General features: G+C 39.1%; 1 protein-coding gene across 33 annotated transcripts in view; it reads left to right on the forward strand.

The window, feature by feature from the left end:
• Positions 1 to 22,113, forward strand: part of NRXN1 (neurexin 1) — a 726,764-nt gene that overhangs the window by 588,064 nt on the left and 116,587 nt on the right. For all 33 annotated transcript variants that reach the window (XM_068939986.1, XM_068939987.1, XM_068940005.1 and 30 more), the window contains one exon: positions 9,645 to 9,816. In XM_068939986.1, the coding sequence (XP_068796087.1) occupies positions 9,645 to 9,816 (172 nt within the window). The remainder of the gene's footprint in view (positions 1 to 9,644; positions 9,817 to 22,113) is intronic.

Raw genomic sequence — 22,113 nt, forward strand, 5'->3', positions numbered from 1 at the left:
TTCTTAGGATGCCAAACCAATGTCATTCAAGCCTTGGGGGCTGCTAGCAGCAGTAGCAGAGGAGAATGTGGAGGTAGCTATCAGATTTTGCTTTTCCCTTCCAGCTACCAGCTGGATTTCACAGTCCAATCAGCTAACACCGTTTGATCACTTCATGTGCAACATGTGTTCAGCGTGAGAATTTTTACATGCTCTGCTGCATAAGTGATCAAACGAAGCGAGATCCTCTGTGGTAGCGCTGGTAATAGGATGCCCTGCACTGTGCGTCTCAGCACTGCACCCAGTGAAATTGTCAAATTGGGTTTGATTCTGAAAGATCTTCCCGATGAAGAAAGGTAAGATAAAGGAAACCGCTGCCACTGAGAAAATAAACATAACATTAAAGCTTGCCATAGGATGACTCTACGCTCGTTGATAAGAGAAAGAAAGCTGCCAGTAGAAAAAGACGGGAACGCTCAGCAAATGAGGCTGCAGTCGTAACTTGCCTTTGTGCAGATGGCGAGCACAAGGCCTTCTTGTGGCACGCTGGAGCTCTGCTGTCTGGTCGATAGCATAGCTGTGTCTTCTTGGGCTAAGTCTTTCCACTTCTGTTGTACATTTGTCTCATAGAGCAGTAATCACTTTGTTGTTGTTCTTTCATTTCTTCTGAAGCACTCTAGAGATACGAATCATTAACGGTATACAGAAAGTTTCTGAATTGAGAAGATCTTGTTCTTTTCACTTTACAGATACTTGATAGGAGGCAAAAATATTTATCTAGGTCTCCCTATTCAGATGTCCAGCTTTTGAATCAGCTTGTGGGCTGGGCTTTTTGGTTTTTATTTTACTTCTCTTTTGTGTAAATCCACGGAAGTAACAGATATGTAGCAGCTGAGGTAAATCGGTGCAGGTTGTTTCCAGTTGGAGAGCCTAGCCCAAAAGAAACACAGTTAGGAAACACTTCTGGAAATATTTCTGTATACAGGCAATCAGTAGAAAGAAGGAATACAAAGTCTATACCTAACAGCGCTTAAAAATTTTGTCATAGTGTCTGTTGGAGGCATTTGAAAATACGTGGAAGTAATGAAGAGTGTTACTAATATTAAAGAGAAGCCTTTCAAAGGCCTGAATGGCAGGTGGTAGTTTTCATTAAAGTTCAATAGGAGTTAGGTGGCTAACACTTTTTTGGCTTTTAATAACTTTCTATGGGTTTTTAATATGAAAAGCCCTTTGAGCCAAATTCTCAGAAAATTTATTACTTGTGTTTTCAGGAGCGTTTGTGTTGATCATATGGCTATTAGTCATCTAGCATGAAAAAACCTGTTTGAGAATTTGCTGATGCTTAGCTTCTGGTCCCGGTTATACCTCCTACTGACTCGGGCTTTAGATTTGTTTCAGGCACACAAATTATCAGAAGAGTTCTGCGAGGCCTTTCTGAGCGCAGAAATCAATATCCTTAAAACAGCACAATTTCCAGTGTGGATTAGATTGTACTGCTATCAAGATGCTGTTCGTTTATTATTTTTTTTGTAAGCGTTTCTTTACACCTACAGGTGACTGTAGCCACAGTGCCAGGAACGCTCTTTTAATTGCTGCAGTATAGAAACACTACAAAAAAGCTTTGCACCAAGGAAACCAAGCCTAAGTTTGCAAATGCCACTTTGCCCATCTGGAAATGCATTTTGATATATGTCAGGGGAGGAACGGTGTTTGTCGTGGAGTAGCTGGAGCTCCCAATTAGTCAGTCATTGACTGCTCAGGGTGGGCATGCTATATTTGAGGTGCACATGTTCGCACGTGTCTGCTGACACGGAGGAAGTGGGTAAGAGCAAAGTCAAGGCATGGGAGTTACCTTGGCCAGTAGTTAAAATAGTCCTCCCCTGCTCCCCCCCCCCCCCCCCCGCAGTTACGGTATTTGGCATAAAAGCATCTATAATCTCTTCAATTTACCCATAGAAGTTCACCACAACCAAGACTCCTTGGGTGAGACGCTGGGAAGGTTAAGGGATTTCCAGGCTGCATGTTGTTTTGACAGAGCGCGCAGTGTTAAGGGCTGACTACCTAAATTGTTCTTTACTGCATATTTTGTCAGGAAAATTTAATTTTGCGTACTGCAGTAATGATGCTGAGTGGATAATAAGATGCAGCGTGCTGCTGCTGCAGGCTCCATACCATATGTCTTCCTAACTATTGCATTTTTGGGGGCTGGTTGTTAGGGCAATTGTATCATCTCAGTAATTCATCATCAAAATAACTTGAAATAATATAACTATGATATATAGCACTAAGAACTACCACATTCAAAACTAAATAGAAAAACAGTGCAAGCTGAGAATTGAAGTGTCAGAGCTGCAGTTTTATAAATATTTCTACATCTTCGGCTTGCTGAGTTTTATGCGTAAGTTGAATTGTTATAACAACGTTTAGAGCAGTGTGTAAGGACAATTATTTTAAAGCAGAGAATGTTACAAGTCATTATTTCATAGCAGTGAAGAGTAGTTGCCTCCTGCTCTGCAATGCTGGGACCGTGAACACTTTCGTGATGCATTCTTTCCAGCCTTTTTGTGCTGTGGTCGTGTATATGCTATTTGTGATATATTTAAAAAAAAAAAAAAAAGTCACTTCCTCCACTTCATAAGCCACTTAGGTATCATTTTTTAAGGGATATCTTGGTCGTAAATTAGTGTGATGGTAGGCCCGTATTTCACTTACCTCTTTTAAGGTTCGTTAGTTTAAGGCTAGACGCTCCTTAATTTTTATAGAGCAACATTTAAGAGTGCAGCAGCTCTGGAAGTGTCTGTATGTATTTGCATACATAATACTGTTACAGTGACAGTGCTATTTCTTACATGTCAACCCAGGGGCATCTGGTGAATAGTAAATTTGTATTATTGCTATATTGATTTAGAAAATATAGATAATTTAATGGCGTGAAACTGAGGTCGTTTAATGTGAGAACAAAATATGTATTTTTCTTTCTCTTTTTTTAACAAAATTCATGAAACAACTGACTGAGGATGCCAAAATTAGGGGGAAGAAGGTGTGTTGCTGTATATTTATGATTATAGATCCATTTTTTGAGTGCATTGTTCTGTCTCCTGTAGCATCTTGCCAGACACTGTAGATTAGAAGTGTGTGCTCTGATTTGCACTTTGGTGAGCATGTGCAGGTGTAGGAAATACTGGTAACATTTGTGGCTCTGCAGATAATGTTTTTCCTCTCTGAGCAGTATGAATAGTGGCTTAGTACAGTGTTTTCAGCAGCACTGTGTCACCAAGCGTGCATTTAAAACTGGATTGCTGTATGCAAATGGATATCACAGCCCTCACTGTGCTTTTGCAGAGATTTTGATCCAAAGGTCGGATTTGGGGTTCTGAGGGCAGGTGAAATCAAGTTACAATATCCTTCAAGTCAAGAAAAAACTTTCTGAACGCAAGCACGGTGAATGACATTTTCCCTAGAAACCAAGGCAAGGTCTAACAGAGGAATATGAAGGAGGAACAGTCAAAATAGGTGGGAAACTGGATTGAAAGGAAGCACCGCTTTGCCCCGCGTTGCTCAGATCACTTAAGGGTTTGGTACAAGAGTAACGAAACTGAGGTCAATTGCACCAGATACCACATCTCCAGCTTAAAAAACCCCCAAGAATTTAGTTTAAAATCATGGATTTTAACATCATTTTCAGTTCTTAGTTTGCTTACTGAGGTTATAGCCTGTAGAGCTTTGGTTTTTGTGCAGCATTTCTGTACAATTATTAGAACTAGGAGCTTATTTTAAAATTAAAAGTGGACTAACCGTAGGACTCTGGAGCTGTGGATTTTAAGAAATAAGCAAATATCGAGAAAGTTGCCAATAAATGGTGAGAACTGGCAAGAAGGAATACTGGGAGTAAATCACTCTCCTCCCTAGGCAACTCTAGGAGAAGGAGAAGAATTTTTTGTCCTCCCTCTTAGATACGTATTTCCAGCTTTTGCGAAAAGAGAAGGAAACTGAACAGCTTCAGGCTTGCCAAATGCCAACCTGTCAAAGACTGAATACACAGTGGTTGCACCTCTGTCAGATACCAGCAAAAACCTTTGTTCTTTGTTTTAAGTGTCTACCTATGACTGGCTTTGGCTACTAACTCTCAGATAAAGTTTTTGAGCCCCTCCTACCTTTTCTACAGCAGACTACTGTTGGTTAAAATTAGGTTAAATATTTTATCCCTTTTCTTAGACAAAAGCAGTACAAAAAATATATGAAACTTTCCTTTTTGAAGTTAGGTTAATGACATAATACCTGAGATTGAGTTTTAAAACCTATATCCAGAAAGTTAACTTTTTTTTTTCCTCACTGAACTATAAAAGATTGATTCATTCAAAGAACTCTTCCTGGATGCTTTACGTTTTTGTGTCTTGTCCAGGAAGCATTTCCTCTGGAAGATAGCATATGATAGCAAAAAAGGTTGATTCATCGTTAGACTAAAATAAGTGTAACTATTCTATTAATCTTGCAGTCAATATGTATCTTCTGTCCATTATGTATCCATCCCCTTGTTTCTAGAGCAAACATATCTATGCTGTCATATGTATTTCCTTTCAGGATTCAGAAAATCAATAATAGCTTTAATTATTTTTGTATGCGTTTCTGTAACGTAGAGAATTAGCCTCTGATTTAGTTCGAGTGAAAATGATCTCATTTTTCTCGCAGAAGCTCAGTACGTTTATTCCTCAATAAAATCAAAGTAACATCAGTTAGTTCTAAGATTTTGTTATTGCATTCACCACTGAGTTGTGCCTTAGGGAACTGGCTCTGTAAGATGCAAGCCGGCAGGCTTGAAATTTTTTTGCTCTGTCTGTTCACCTATGGGAGTCATGGTATTATTGCTTTTCCTTGGAAGTGGTTAAAGGTTGGAAGTGTTATGAGCTTAGGTTGTCTGTGGTCTCTTCTGAAACTACTGTTGTGCCAAATTTGCACACATTTATGTTTGACTGATTCCAGTATTATTACTACAGAGAGCAGTAAAACCTTGCTGATGCCATAGGAAGCGTCATTATTCTGGAGACATGTTTTTTATACTTCCATAGGTTTTACTGCGTTTGAAGTTGGCAGATAGGTAGTACCAGCATCCAGTAAGAAACAAATTCTGTCCCATCAGCTTCTGGCTCGATTTGCATTTCAGGTGTCTTTCTGGCTTCTCGGGTTAGTTAGCATTCTCGGCGGTTTGTCACAAGCCTGTTAAAGTCAAGGTGGAAGTACACAATTCATAAAACGTCTTTGAATATATTCTGCTGGAGATGCTAAATTACAGTAGTAGCTGCCAGTGCTTTTGAAGAGGAAATATTTTGAAATGATTGGTATATACGCATGTCTATACTGCCTGAGCAATTGAAACTCCTAGAATTTCAGAGCATATCAGGAATGTCAGCTTGGACCTAAACATCTCTATCCTATGTTTTTCCCTAATCAGTCTCAGGATTTTATCCAGCTGCCTTTGAAGCCTTTAGCGTATTTATTAACATATTGCCTTTAACATGTCGACGCTGTGAGCTTGGCCTCCCACAAGTGGCTGGACAGCAGAGGTAGACTGTTATGGCATGGCCCTATATTGCGTGTTGTAGTACCGCGTAGAGGTACTTTAGGTAACGTCAGACTATCTCCTCTGCCTGTGTGGTGCTGTGGCGAGAAAATAAAGCTGATCTCGGAAGTGGTAGAGTGACGAACGCACAACGCACCTCGATCCAAAGACACAGTAGGGTAGGGAATTGATCCCGTTATCATATCCTCGCAATAAGTGAAATTGAGAAAGATAAAATATAGGCTATGTTGGACAGTAGTAAGAAACGTAAACAGCGCAGTGGGCTTCTACTGGCCCTGTGCACAGGGCTGAATTTTACTGGGACAAAGGGCTGTGAAAAGGTCATCCGTGCTAGTGAGTAAACATAACCTCCTAGAAACATGGATGTGAAACGCTGCGCTAATCCCGGTCCCGGGCAAGGATAAGATCGTTCAATGGTATTGCTGATTTATTGAGGGACTTAATAAGGCACAGACATTTCTATAGTGCTCATCCTCAGGGTGCTGGAGAAGGAATCTCTCATTCAGCATTTGTTTTACACCATTTCTGATGGGAAGAGTAACTTTAAGATTATCCATGAGCAACGGGCAATGGTCCCTGTTTCTACTACTGCACCTACTACGCAGCTGAGGCTTCCAAAGGTTCAGAAGCAGGAGTAGTATTTCAGTGTGCTTCAGTTTTATCAGTCTCTTCCCTTTCTACGCTATCATGTGGTTCCAAAAATTAGGAAAAAAAAAAAAGAAAGAACAGAAAAACAGATACAAGTCCTTCTAATGGTCTGCAGGCCCAAATTAAGTTTCACAGGGCTGATATCAGGTTATTTTGACTGAACAGGTTGCTGTACATCAGTTGCTCCACGATAACTATCCATACACATGCCAATGACAAATGAAATATAATGTGACTTAAATTATTTTCAAGTGAAAAAGCAGTACAGTGAGTCAATAATTATGCAAGGACTTTAAAAAAAAAAAAAAAAGCCACAAATAGAGATGCAACTCAGCAGATACGGTAACTTAGTACTCTGGTAATGTCATCATCTGGCTGGGCCACTGTTCTGTAAGCTCCTTGCATCATGTTTTATTTTGTGTTTATATAGTGCTGCGCACAATGAGGTTCTAGTCCATATCATGCTCAGCATGATGTTCAGAAGTAAAATTTTGGTAGGGATGTAATAAGGAAGGCTTAGAAACTCAAAATTCAGATTTACTTCTTTGTTTTATAGGAGATTACATCTGCAATTTAGTCTCGCAGATTCCCCCAGGTGCTGCAGAAGTGTCATATGTCAAGAGTTCCTATCAAAAATGAAACACCTCCCATAAATATGGAGGTGGTCATGTTCTGAGCTACACTTATATTAGATATTAGAAATGCAACAATTTTCTGACTTGATTAGAGTGAAATACAATGTGGGGTCCTAACCAACAGTAAAAAACAAAGATCCCTATGGCATGTTATCAACTACAAGATTGATACTTTGTGCTAATGCGTCGGTGTGCTTACTTGATGTGCTGCGTGCGATACTTTTATTCAAATGTAAGGGTGTCAGGGAAACTTGTTTTTTCACTTACAGCTGTGTGCGTTTCAAGTACAGCTCACGTTCTGCCTTTGAGTTTGCAAAACGTTCATTTCACTTGCTAATAGCTAAAAGCTGTGCAATGGCCATTGACCAGTGATATCTTGGTAATATTGCAGCCTCACCTTCTCTTATTTTGGAAAACCTGTTGATATCTTCACCTTTTATGTCACTTAATTTTGCCTGCACCTGTCCCATTCACTCAGAGGTGTTTTTCTGCCTTGTTAGTTTTGCTGTGAAAGAATACAGATATGGCAAATAGAAAAGCAGGTATGCAAAGTGTAGGTTCCGAACTGTGTAATTATGAATCACCCTAAAATTTGTCAGCTCTTTTTAAACCTTAAAGCCTTTTATTTCTTGAAAATCTTGTGAAAAGGTGCATATGCCATTGTCATGACAGGCAGTTTTTCTGCATGTCATAAATTAGCAGAAGAAGGGAGTGCTTCAGAGTCAGGATAATCTTATATATCTTTGTATATGTTTCTGTGTAAACGGTATGTGCATGAATAGAGCAGGTGAAGCACAAAAACTACTGTGTCCGTGGAAGGAAACAGGTGAAATCTGTTCTCAGCCATGGCTGAACCAGTTGAAATAAAATAGAACTGCAGTTAGTCCCCCAAGATAAGCAGGAGATCGCTCTGCAACTCACACCAGAGGCAAAAGGAGATGAGAAATGTTCTTTATCGACACCCTGGAGAAATGGAGAATAGGTAGAGCAGCCAGCAGAGAAATGTTTATTAATAGAGTCAGCAAGGAGCAAAGAGGAATGTTTAGAGTATGATTTAGGCAAGTGAACAAAGCAAAAACACTTTTCACTGTCATTCTGCAAATCTCCATTGAGAACGATCCTTTTCAGTAAGCATTGTTTTAGAGAGTTCACCGCTAAATGATAAAAGTAACGCTTAGCGTGGCGAGAACTTCCATAGACTTGAGGGACTTTCTCCAGACATGCAGGTATGCAGGTGGAGACCAAGTCAGCGTTATTGAAAACTGAAGTCATTTAGGCTCAATCAGCTAATCAGGGCAGGTACTTAAAAATAAATAAATAAATAAAGCTGTGGAAGAACTCCTGAGTTACGGTGAGCACCACCTCCTGAGACTGGAGCTACCAGACAGGCTGATATAGTTATTACGGGCCCTGGCGCTGGCGTAGCGAGAGAAAGAGGGAGCTGCGTGGCAGGGATGAAGCCTGGTTCTGGAAAGACTGACATGAATGACCGAGAGAAATTAAGTGTTTCATTGTGACCCAATCTGGTAGTGTAAAAAGTTTAACTTTTAGGAAGCAAGTGGCAGTACCAAACGCATGAAATTTCACATAAGGTTACCCAGGCCCCTAATACCATACTGTGAAGTGCTTTTTTTCTTCCTTAGTTTAATAACCGTCCCTATTCAGAATTAGAATTGATTTTGTAGGAGAAAAACGTCACTAAGCCCTTAAATTAGACTTTTAGTAAAATATTAAAAGACTTTATTAAACTGTAAAGTTTTAGAGAGGTCATCCTAATAATTAAAAGATCGTAAAAATGAAACCGTCTACCAATATCAGAGAAGACACAGTCCTTCCCTAAATACATTAGCTGTCTTTGTCTAGTGAAATCACCACTGTTTTCTTGCTTTGTAGCATCTATAAGGAGAGCCTCAAATTCAGAGGCTAAAACACACGTTTTAAATCTCCAGAGGTAATCCAGAAAATTCTGTCTAGATGTTCTTTTTTCTGGTTATTTTGATTGAGGAAGGGAAGCCCAGTACGTGGTACAGCTCCTGTCACAGTCCCCTGGAAAAACTGCCCCCTCGATCCTGAACGTGAATCCGCGCGCCAGGTCCCCTCCCCTCTAGCGGCACCTCGCTTAGGCACAGCCCTTGGCAGGCTAATCCCAGCAGAAGCAGCAGAGTCTGTCTTTAGAGAAGACAAGACACTGCGCCTGCGTTGCAAATACCTTTCATTCCCCTCTGATGGGGAATTTGCGTGTGTTTCTTTCTTTCTAAGGTGTATGTACTCACCCATTATGTTTGTGCAGACTTGAGTACAGATGAGGTTTGCGAGACAGTTAATGCTGGGTTAAACCTTGGTTTTCAAACCCAGGAGTTCCTCCTATATCTTTCAACTGATGTTGCAAGATTTTCAATTTACAGTCTAAAAATAAAAAAAAAAATAAAAAATCTCATTGAGATGATGGAGGGAAACAAAGAAAGAAAATTTACTTGAGCCTTCCTCCTCCCTCTCCCCCTCATCTTGTTCCAAATCTCTGGGGAAAGGAAAGAGCTCAATTTGGTGACATAACTGATTTGGAATATCAATTATCCATCAAAGAGATGTCCCGGACTTATCGAACTCTCAGGAGGCTTGTCGCTGCCACATGCAAGCCTTCAGAAGTTAATCTGAGGAGAGAAGATGCTGTTAGAAATTTTTCCCTGAACAACATGTTATCTCTATTTCTTGCTAAAGCAACTCTTAATTAGTTCTTCTTTTTTTTTTTCTTCCTCCTCTCTCTCTTTTTTCTTTCCTTTTTTTTTTTTTTTCCAAATATACAGCACCAGGGAAAAATTGGAGTTAAATTTAATGTTGGAACTGATGACATCTCTATTGAAGAGATCAACGCAATCATTAATGATGGAAAATACCATGTAGTACGTTTCACAAGAAGTGGTGGTAATGCCACGTTACAGGTGGACAACTGGCCAGTTATTGAACGTTACCCAGCAGGTAAGGACTCAAATGATTGTGAATAAGAGGGAGGGGGATGTGTGCAATTTTGATGATTTTGTTTCTCTTTCAATACAATGTCAGCGCCTTCCAAGTGTTATAATAGCTAATTAAGTAATTAAAGAGTCCAGAGCAATATAGTTCGTGATAGTGGCATTTCCCGAAGTGAATAAAAAAAAAAAAGTACAATCTCTCTTTTACCAAATTCAAGTTACCAGTGAAAGTGGAAAAATATAGTTATTAAGGCATGTCGTAGTCAGTGGATTTGTTTCTTGTTTTTATTTTTATTTTTTATTGGATTTTTTTTTTTTTAGGGGGCAAAAAAAGGCTTTGACAAAAGCTACACAGTAAGGTGAATCCCCAAAAGAACTCCATGTGCTGTGGAAAGCATTTAATGAGGAAAATGTTGTCTGTGTCCTTTGAATTACGAGAGGTTATTAAAGCGTTCTGAAACTTACGAAGTTAGCAGAAGTATTACGACAGACACAAACAAAAAGGCATATCAGTTATTACTGTATAAACAAACAACCCAATTAAAATGCCTTAACTTAAAGTACAAACTAAAGGATATTACTTATGCAGGTGATGCTGTTTACTTGAACAGGACCACTCATAGGAATACAGGGTTTCTTCGATCGGGCCCATATTTAGTTTTATGCAAATGCCATACATTGAAGATTACTGTGTTACTAATTCTATTCATTTTTGAAGGCAACAGGTTTTTCAGATACGCAATCTCTTTCTTATTGAATAGGACCACTGAGCCGTTAATGGTAATTCACAAATCTGCATGTTATCTGTTAACAGTTGGTGTGTGTGTTTATATTATTAAACCAAAGGCAGCAAATTTAGAGATGTACCTGAAAGCTACTCTGGTTTGCGTATTTGCTCTACATAAATGACAGCTCTGATTATCTGTTTAAAAATAGAAAATTTGGGGGGGGGGGGGGGAGGTAGGGAGGGGGAGAGAGGAGGAGGATATGCATAAGCTGTTCCATGTACTGATCGTTAGTTTAGGTTTATCTCCCTTGCATTTGAGTAGTCCAGACGTTGACCTGAGAATTTACCAAAAAAGAGAACAGAAATCCACAAGTGAAATATCACCTTTCAGATAATATTTTGGAGAAAATTTAGAATTTAAAATAAAAATGAAAATTTATCACATATGAAATTACATATAGGCAGAGTTGTTTAAAACGTGTGTACTAATATGTTATAAATGAGCGACAGTTCTGGTTGTTACAAACAACCAACGGTTTTAAATGAGACATACTCCTCAAGAGTGCTACGCTGTTGGGGGAGGTGGCGAGACTGAAGGAAATGTCTAGTGATCTTTCAGATATTCCTGTGTCCACCTTATTTCCCCATTGCTGAAGGGGAAAATAAGTTTAAAATGGTTAAAATTTAAAAAATATAAAAAAAACCCTTCTGCAATGTTTGGTAAATTGTAGCTGAAATAAGGTGATGGAGGCTGGGGAGTGATGTGTCTTATGTTCAAGCCCTGCGCTGTGTTTGTTTCTACCTAAATCATGCACAGAGCATGCAAGTATTTTTGTTTTCCTCATCTGTCCCATTTGTCCATGAAAATACAAAGAGGCTACAACAAGGTGGGACGGCAGTTGAGTTCTGAAGACGCTGGCACACACAATTTGTTTATACTGAACACAGATGAATATAGAAAAAAAGAGTGTTTTCCTTGGGATGGGATTAGTGGAATGGCAAGGGGGAATCCTTTGGCTTGCGCTATTGCTTGTTGTTCTAAAACCACTCTTGGCCTTTAATTTTCTTTGCGTTTCCCTTAGTAATATTTTGTGGCTCCTTCATACCGGAACACCACTTTTGGAATCCATCTTCCCTTTTTCACCTTCCCTCTCCCCTTTTTGTCTTGCTCCCCAGTATAACAGCTTCTTTTACGTTTTCATGCTGTCCTATCAAGCTTGGCACTTTTGATTTTAACCCTTTTTAAACTCCAGTTTCTTCGTAGGCTTGTAATGATATATCATTTAGAAAAGGCTCAGGCCAGTCCAGAAGAGCGGGCTGCCGTTGAACAGGGTAGATACTGCTCTGAAGAGACTAATGATCCCATATTAAGAGCTATCACTATCCATTCCAGCTCCAAAGGCAGTATTTCTGAAAGTGACCTTTTAAAAGTATCAGACAACACAGTCTGGCGAACTGTGCTGCATCCAATTTGGGTGTTGCTCGTTTAGGGACTGACAGTAATACCTGGTGTGGTGATTAACCAGCTAAATTGGTCATGTCATGTTTTTGATGGAGGACCTTTGGCAGTTATAGAACATGGACCAAATTCTAGCTTGCATGAGTGAAGCCCCATTCGTTTTCATTTCAGTGCTAGAAAGAACATTGTCTTTGCTTTGCCTCATTTTCTGATTCTTTCCCTATGTATAATTTTTTAACGTGTCTGTACCACTGTACGTGAGTGTAGGCTTATCTCTCCTTCTGGTTATTTAATGAAGAAGAAAAACAAGACTAGCAGGTTAATTAGTAAATTTGTTATTCTTAAATACATTGGATTACTTTCCCCTCTCCCCCCCCCCCCCCTAAAAATCAGCCTAGATTTGCCTAAAGCAAACCAAATGAGTAGTTCTTCCTTTACCTTGCAAAGGAAAGATTATACTCTGAATTACACTTCTGGTTGGAGTCTCCAACTACAAAATATTGCCTGTTTTTGATTAGTGTTTCAGAACATTGGATGAGGATTTTCTGAAAGGAAATTCTGGTCAGGTGCTCCGTATTTGTCAGTCTCGTTGCCTTTATAGCCTTCATACAGCCCATCTAATTGCTGCAGGTCATGACACAGACAACGGTCTCAAGGCCAAATAACATTGCTGGCTCGGAGGATCTCTGTAGGATACTATCCAAGGGAGCATCCTTTTCAGGAGGGCTGAGGCACTGATTGCCACAAGAGCACGTGGGATTTGTCCACAGCCCAAGCTCAGTCTTGGGTCGCAGGAGCTGCCCACAGTTCAGCGCTCTGGCCAGGAGTCTCCTAGCTGGTGCAGCACGGATCGTTCTCTACCTCTAGCTTTACTGATTGTCAGAAAACGGGCACCTTTCAGAAAGTATCATATGACAATGCGCTGTAGTGCTTCGGCAGCTTCTTTGTGTGTTTTATCCTAGAGCTGCATAAAATGCAGAAATGATCCTAGAGCACAACTAGAATCTAGCATGTTTCCCGTATATGTGATTCTGTAACCCCCTAGACTAGAGTCGTGCTTCCTCGTGGATCTTCTGTCTGGGCCAGTGTACCTTCAGTTAGTATCTGCATAGATGTCAAATGACTGAGTTATAAAGGAAAGGGGGATTGGGTTGGTCAGTGGTAGAAGATGATTATCCTTGTAAAAATAGCTGGGTATCTTTGAAGTACCGTGGGGAAAAAAATGTGTTTTAATCCTAGACAAAAGAGAAGATCCTCAGCATTGAGAAATAGCTGAATGATTTTCAGAAACAAAGAATTAGATTTAAGTACATACGTTCTTCTGGAATCCCATCAAAATCTTTTTTGACTTCAAAATTCCATTCTTGCTGTTTCTCTGAGTGAAGCTATGGGGAGGTACACTTCAATTTGTGCCCTTTATTAAATGTTCATCCTGTTTCTTCCCTTTCCCATTGTGTCAGTTGCTGATGTGTAGTCCTAAGATTAAGAATGGCATAAGATAGTTTTTTGGCAGTTGACTAAAATACTCAGATCTGTAACGGAGTTGTATATTTCATCTTTCTGAACTAAATGCAGCTAAATGTCTCTTTACTTAATGACTAGCATCCCCCTGTACCTTATTTAAAAACTTTATTTCACCTTGGCCTCTTTTTTGGATAGTGGTTTCCCATTAACCTGATGCAGCATAATTTCTGATCATACTAAGTAAGAATGAGAAAACTGCTGACTGGGTAGTCAGAGATCCTAATCAATAAAATACCCCTGTTTTCCTTGCAGGTCATTTCTACTGCTTGTGGCTTATCCTCTCTGCCTCACAAGTTAGTTTTTAATTGCCTTTCCTGACTGGTTCTCTGCTGTTGTGACTAAGGGACTGCACCATAGTCGCAACTCCAGCTGCTACTGTGAACAGGCTGCTTTTGTAACTTGAGCTAGGTAATAATTTTATACTGAAAGGTAGATTTGCTAAAAAGGCATTTATGGCAAATCCACAAAGGATTTGTGAATTTGGGTCAAATTGAAGTAATAGTTTTAGTCAGATAAAAAAATTAACTAAGAGGAAATTGTTTTTAGCAATGCCACAATGTTCATTTCCATATTTGCTGAATGAAATGTCCCAACTTTTCACGTCCAAATTGCCTAGTGTTTACAAAGGATTTAGGTAATTTGAGAAAAAAGCATTTTTTTAAACTTGCACCAACCTTTTTTTCCTTACCCTGAAAGAAAAACTATTTCAAATCAAATCAGACAGGAAAAAATCACACTTTCTCAAAGCATTGCGCATACCCATATGAATAAAACAAGAAAAACAATTTTCTCCATTTTCTAATTTTCCTTCTGTGGTAGTGAAGGGAGGGGGCTTTACCATCCTGGGAAAGTACACCTAAACAAGCCAAGTGACTTTCTAAAGCCACAGTTATTGGCACTTACTGTGAAGGATTTTCAAAATCACTTTTCAGTGAATAACTCTATGCTTTCTGCAATCAAATGTGGTTTGCCCAATGCTGATTCTTTTAAAAAACAAGGAGCAAGTCATCTTTTTGCCAGGAGGAACCTACTCTTCACCACTTCCGTCATAAATCAGATTGATGCAGAATTTTCTGGATATAAGCCGATCTGTTAGATATTGGTTAATTGGTATATGGTTTGAAAGCTATTCAAACTTCCGGGGACACTGAGCAGTTTGTGGAGCTCCATAGCAATCTGGAAGATATGGCCTGTTGTAGGCAAACATCTGTAAGGAAGTTCTCCGAGGCATCCCTGCATCTCTGACCAGGTTTAGAGGAGCATAACCAAGGTACAGTTGTCCTCATGTGCCACCCGGTTCAGTGCACACTGCCTGACCGATCCAGATCTGAGCACGAACACCTCTCACGCTTTGTTCACGTGAAAGTGGCTGACCAAAACATTACCAGACTTCTGAACAGATGTGTCTTACTGATGGGGCAGCATAAATTATCCTCATGCTTACACACCAGATTACCTGTACGAGAGTCCATGTATGTCAGCAGAAGATTAAACTACAGGCTGAAGTTGTGGTTAGTGTCAAGTACCTCTGCAAAAAGGCAATTAGCTAGCAACAAAAGCTTTTGGGAGTTTGGTATAATATATACTATTTCGGGCTTTGGGGAGTTTTTCTTTTTTTTCTTTTTTCCTTGCTTTATCACTTAAGGTTAAAAATCTGAGAACACTTATGCTACCGTAGGGACTTTCTTTGGATCTGTGAGGTCTATGGGCTAAAGGCTGTTATGCCAGAACATTAAAGGGCTAGGGAAAGGCAGCGTCTCATTTAGTTGTTTCTCTTGGTCTCTGCATTCTGGAAACTGGACAAAGCATCTGCCATCTTTTCATAGGATGCACCTGACTAATACAAATACTAAGAGTCAGCTGTTATGGTGTATCCGGCTTAGCATAAGTACTAGCAGTTCTTCTTGTTACTGTCTGTTCTGATTGACCATGTAATTAACGGAAGACGTTTGTGTCTGTATGTTTTGTTTCCCCAAAAGGGATTAGTATTGCCCAAGCAATCCATGTAGCTGTTTCACATGCAGACCATTGCCCTAGAAATAGCCTCCAAATTCAAGTCCCTACAACCACGTATGAAGAGATTTAAAGATCTATTTCTTGGGCATAGGCATGATCGCCAGGAGAAATCTCGAATTCTTTCACAGACATTCTCCATAAAGCAAATCTTTGAATATTCTAATAAAATGGAAGAGGCCTGTTATCACCAAATCCATGAAAAATTAGAATGGTCAAGGTTGGGTAGCGACCTAGAAAGTAAATGGTCACTCAGCATTTACCTTGCCTTGCTTTTGCCTTAGAGTAGTTTTTCAAACGTCCCTGGCCATTGCTGTTGGGACATGGAGTTTCAGTATTTTCCACACTAAAATAACATATGCCTTCTGGCTTTTTTTTTTTTTGGGGGGGGGAGGGGGTTGGGGAGGTGGGGGATCCAACAAGACTTCATCTTTACGGTTTTTTTTCTTACTTGATTACTTCTGTGAATAGAAGAATGCATCTTGCTTCTCCCTCTCATGTGATCTCGTTTGTTCAGAGTTTTGACATTCCTACAGCCATATTTCTCACCTTGATAAGTCAGTCTCAATGGTCGACACAGGGGATACAGAGAACTCCCTGTTCTGATCAGTTGTGAAGCCCACAAACTTGGAGCAGTTCTCATTACTTGTTGGGAGCCACACTCCCAAAGACAAAGTAAAGTCTGCCTTTTTGCTCCAGAGGACAATGCAGTGGAAAAGACTTAAGATCTGTTTGCAGCAGTTAAGCCTCCTGTCTGCGTGAAACAGATAATGCCCAATGTCCCCTCTTTCATATGTCATCTTCCTACTTTGAGAAACTAATGGGGCGAATGAAACAATGACATAATACTTTACTTCCCTTGGAGAGACGACAGGAGGACTTCTCGGGTACTCTTTATTTAGGAGCGTATAGAAGTGAATAAAGGAACTGAAAAAATAAGATATATATATACCTTGAGAAGCAAGGGAAAAACAGCAAAACAGTTTATTTTGATTTATAGATACTAAACCAAAAAACAGTAAAACACAAACTTTTAAAAAGGCAGGAGCTTATGTTACTAAAATGTAAGTCAAATATTTAATGTTGTCTGAATTACTATATTTTTTCCTAAAATGAAAGATTATGTCAAATCTTACTTAGCTTGTGCAACTTTGCCATCTTGTGTAGGCATCAGAACATTTTTTTTTTCTTGTACCAAAGTCAATAAAATAAAAAGTTCAACTGGTTTTGCTGGATAGGCATCGTAACAGTAAAAGAGAATTTGATAAATGAAAGATAACACAGAGAGGTGAGATGATCTGAGTTTTTGTAGAAAAGATTTTGAATCAATTGCGCTGCCTCAGGACAAGGGTTTGATGCTATTGTAGACAGCTCATGGATTATTTTCACCAGCAGTCAAAAATCAAGCAGTATCTGTGATGCTTAGAATATTAAAGAAAATATTAGTTTAACTATGTTTAAATCAATAGCTCACTTTCCCTCTAAATGATTGGATATTTTTTTTCCATTCTGTACATTAAAAAATTATGGTAGTTAGAAGAGCTTAAGAAATGAGAAAGAAAGTTTACTGGGTCATCAAGTCTACTTCTTTGCATAAAGTGCTTCTCTTGGGAGGTTACCCGGGAGAAAGCTCCTGGGCTTGAAAGCTTTCTGTCAGTTTCCAGTCCAAACGTTGTCCAGTTCATACTACTTTGTTCTTGCATGTGTTCTCATAAAATAAATTTTTAATTTCTCTGTTCATCATAGCAGAATTTCTTTTGATGCTATTTCATTTTGAATTTATTTTTCTAAAGAACATATGCTTGAAAATGGACACAGGTATTCTGTAAGAGAACACTAGGACCTCATGTAATGGCCTCTGTGAAGACGTTAATGCTGAAAGCCATCTCTGCTGATGCATCCTAAGATTTTATTTTCCCTTTTCATACCACGAAAATGGATGCTTCAATATCATTCTGTAGCAGACTAGTATACCCACGTGTTGTCTTACCTTATGACTTCTAGCTGGTAATAGTCCAGTTTATGATGCAAAATGGTGTTATTTGTCCAATATCTTAAGTGTGGGACTTGCACTTTGTAATATGAATTTTAATATAATTTCTGTTAAGTCTGAAGGGTGCAGTTCGTCTTTGCTGATATCCGTAGCCTCTTCAGCATTACCAGTAATCTCTAGTTTTATGTTATCTGCATATTTCGTTGATATTTTTACTGAGCTTATCGAAGAAAATATCAAAGAAGGTTGGTCCTAGGACCAGTCTCTGGTGCTTCCTTAGCAGTTCCATCCTGATAGCTTTCCTGTAGAAAACAGGCCATGGATTTACCTTAAATACCTGCCATGACCTCAGCGTTAGCTCCTACGGCATAGTGTGCCGCAGTTTCAGAATGCAGCCATGGTATTCTTCTTGTTGACATAATGCAGAACTTGGCATTTCATTTATTACACTTGGTTGATTTAAGCACATGTAGACATCTTCCTAGCCATTCAATTAGATAGCATCCGTTCTCCAGAACATCTGGAGAGCTTTCATAGGTCTGACTGACCTGTTATTTCTCTTCTGGATCTTTACACTTTTTACAGATACGGATGATACAGCAGGGAACTATCGGGGCCAGAATATACTGTAACTGGCAAACTTGCAGGCCTGAGTATGTCCGATAATGACTTTTCGTTGTCTCTGTGAATGCTTCACCAAAAAGCTGAAGATTACATCTTAATGAACTGCAAGCATTAATGAGAGGGAGAGTCCAGCGCGCTAACTGGTTGCTGGAAGGGGCTCACGTTCCAGGAGGAGCAGCGCTCTGAGTATGGGCTAAAGCAAACAGCCCTCCCCCTTAGGCAGAGCCCGGTCAGTACCTACGGAAGCAGGATATCAAGCTGTGGGGTCTCCGCATGAGGAGCACTTCCTCTTTCAGTGCTATTCATTGTTGCCGTCTTTTTATTCACTTCCTTACCTTAGAAATTTTATACTCTTTCACATTTTCTGCAGTTCCTACATGGCATCATATCAAATGCTTTACTGAAATCCAGATTAATTAGATGTAATTCACTTCCTTCATCTAGAAAATCAGTTAACTTATCAAATACAGCTGTTACATTATTTTAACATGATCTGGTAGACGTTCACATTTTATCTCATTTTCCATTTGCTTCTATGTCTTTAACTCCTTCCTTTCAGATTTGTTCTAAAGCCTAGTGTACTGCTAAGGTCACACTATATAGTCTGGCTGGAGCTTTTTTTTTCCTTTCTTAAATAAAGTTACTACACTTTCTATTCTCTAATCCAAGAATTAGCATGTCACATTGGATAACTATATTAAAATCTCTGTGCCTGTTATTTTAAAATTCAGGGCTGGAGATCATCTACCTACAAGTTCATTAAGAGAGATGTATGTTGCTTCCTTTTGGGTTATAGAAATTTACATCTCTATAGATACATTCCTAATAGCCAATCCAATCTGTTCCCTTGGGTTGTCATTGTAAACCTTAACTACATAGTGACACCACTTTTTTCTGTGGTCTTTTTTTCTTTTGGCTGAAGGACCTCTGGCTTTTCATTTTATTTTAATTTCGTTGAAAGGCCTTTTTTAGCTTGAGTTTTGGCAACTCTTCTTGTATATTTATGGTTTTAATTCTGAAAGACATTGCTTTCTTTGCTGATCAAGTCTTTTTTTCCCCTCTGTCTCTATTACATCCCTTCTGATTCTAAATGTCTGCAGCAGAGTAGCTGTTCAGCCGAGTAAGTGTCCCTAGTAAGTCTGATTTCCTGTATCTCTTTCTAATGGATATAGTTCTGACTACTCTTTGGTTATGATCAAATGCATGTTCCAGCATGTATCTAGGTATCACTTTCAGTATAATTTTATGGTTCATGTGGAAGGTTGACATTAACAAAAATGGAGATTTATTTTCCCATTCTCTTTGGACGAACCACTACTAAGGCTTATCAAAAACCAATGAAATAATAATAATATTTTAAAAAGCAGCGCTGCCCTGTGAGAGATTATGAAATTGTTCTTTTCTTCGATCTTCTTTAAATAAAGAGCCAAGGTGGTATACAAACAAGTCACTACAGTAAGTCTCTTTTTATAAAGCGGTTTCAGTAAAGTTTCCCGAATCAGCTTTTTAATTTGACAGCTTATCAGGTTTTTCTGTCAGATAATGCTATATAATAATGCTCCTCTAAGCATTAGAGGAGCATCTGCCTGCAGACAGATTTTCTTTTTTCCTATATTTTTTCATCTTGGATATCCTGGTGAAATACAAAGGCTCATCCCTTCTTAGACTTGATAGATCCTGTAATTAAATTCAGATCTTGATAAAATGTGTGGTACGGTTGTCATTACTTGATCATAGAAAGTATAACACCTTTCAGTTAAATACAGCGAGATGGCACAATGCATCTAGTTTAGAAGGAGAAAGAAAACGTCAAATGAGCAGTTATTCAGAAAGAGTTGTTCTAAAATACTAAAAGAACAGGCATCTCTTCTCTTTTTTTGTCTTGTGGCAAAGGATGGTGAATATACCTGCTTACCATAAGTGGGCATGGGGAGATAGTTTCTTAAGAAGACCACGAGCTGTGGAGATTCAAGTTAGTGGAAGCAAGCAGAAAGGGGGAGTGAAGAAAGAGCTCAGAATGAGACACGGCAAATCTGTGTCACAGCTGGTCCTGTTCCTCTCTTCAGGAGGGCCATTATGTATTAACAATCCCTTTAAAAGTCAGATCACAGAAGATAAAATATTGTCCATGCGTAGGGATTATTTTCCACGTTTTTATTTGGTCTGACCCTTACAGACAAATGTTTTGCATGTAACTTACAATATCATGTCTTACCCAACGTAGTGGGATAAATTAAAAATGGAGGCTGAACAAGTGTCATTAGCTAAAAAGAAAAATATTAGATCAAATTCTTTATCAAGTACTTTTAGCTACTCAGCAGCTTCCTTTGCAGCGTAATATTGATAGCTCTGACCAACATAGTTTAAGTCATTGATTCTGTCATTCTTTTCTTTCCTAGTGCTGGGACTGTGTTGTCAATGCAAAGTTGTGAACAAATATCGGATTCCTCTGTTTCCTTTCAACCCGTCCTCCAGTGGGCTTATAGCTGTCTTGTTCAAGATTATTTAGGATTTTATGTCACGTGCATTCTGTGCTTCAGTCATTAAGCCAAACTATTATCTACTGACCTCAGTAAAATTACTTGTGTGCATCGAATACTTGCATGAATAAGTACTCATATGTTTGTGACTGTGCCCCTCATTTTGGATGCCTTACTTGATGGGCATGCACATGCATTTCCGCTAGGACTAATGTTAATGCTGCTTTATTGCTGGCTGACCGAGCATGGGAAACAAGAGCATGAAAGTACACTTCTACCTTGTGTTTCTTTTGTGATGCAGCTAGTTTCCATTAACTTCTAGGGCAATCCTGAAGTCAATCTGAAATGGGAGCCTTTCTCGGGACAGAACAAATCAATGCTATGTTGAGCCTTCCAACCAGATAATCTATCACGTGAAAAACAAAATTAATTTTTCTGCAATGCCGTTGTTTTTTAGGTGCTCCCTGAAGATGAGTTTTTTTTGTTTTTTTGTTTTTTTTTGGGGGGGGGGGGGGAGGAACATTTGTACATGTGTCACCAGATGTATTTTATTGGTGTTGTGAGGTGTGACAGCAGAACAGCACTTTATGTCTTCAGGATGAGAACTTAACTAATTCAGAAGCAGTCACTATAATTCATACTGCAGCAGGGAAAATGGCAACTTGCTCTGTCCTAGATATATTTTCAAGAGACTGAACCTAATTAACTGGGTGTCCAGCAGGATAGGCATTACTGTCTTGAACATGTGAGTGTGTACAGGCTTTAGACTGTCTTTCTCCCCTTTCTACCATGTAAGCACAGGAAAGAAGTGTACTAGTCCAGCGATTATGTACATCCATCTCTTCATCTTGCCATGTGGTTAGCATCTTGCAGTCTTAGCCTGGATGGTAAAACATCTTGAAACTATAGTATCCATACTTTGAAAATAACTTTTTATTTAATATTTCAGATTTCTGGTTAACGGTAACTCTATCGTACCCAATTCTACAGCATTATTGTGTTATATCATGCATTTATAAATAAGTTCAGAGTGTTGCAGGAATGAGTTTCCTTGACCCTAGCAAGGTATAGCAGGCTGCGCTAAACAGCCTCTTGTGTAGCCTACCCTACCTGTCAGAAAAAGAGTGAATAGCTTGTATGATTTATACAACCTAGAACCCTTATGAGCTTCACAAGAGTCAGGTTCTGTAGTGTGCACCATTTCAAAGAAGTTTTAAGCAGAAATTGAACATCCATCACTATCAGAGGTGCAATACGCTGTGAACCACATCCTGATTTCAACCCTTTAGAAGCAGGAGTAACTGAATTGAAAGTACTAAGATTATTCTGTTATAAATTGGTATGATTGAGATGTGAGTGTTTTGTTTTCCTTATTGGACTATTTCTGAGGAGTTAAATGGCCTTTCTGGTGCAGCATCAAGTTTATTGGACATTGAAAAGTTGAATGAAGCACAATATTGTCAGGGTTAAGTATATATCAAGAC

This window comes from Struthio camelus, chromosome 3, assembly GCF_040807025.1.
Source record: "Struthio camelus isolate bStrCam1 chromosome 3, bStrCam1.hap1, whole genome shotgun sequence".
NCBI lineage: Eukaryota > Metazoa > Chordata > Aves > Struthioniformes > Struthionidae > Struthio > Struthio camelus.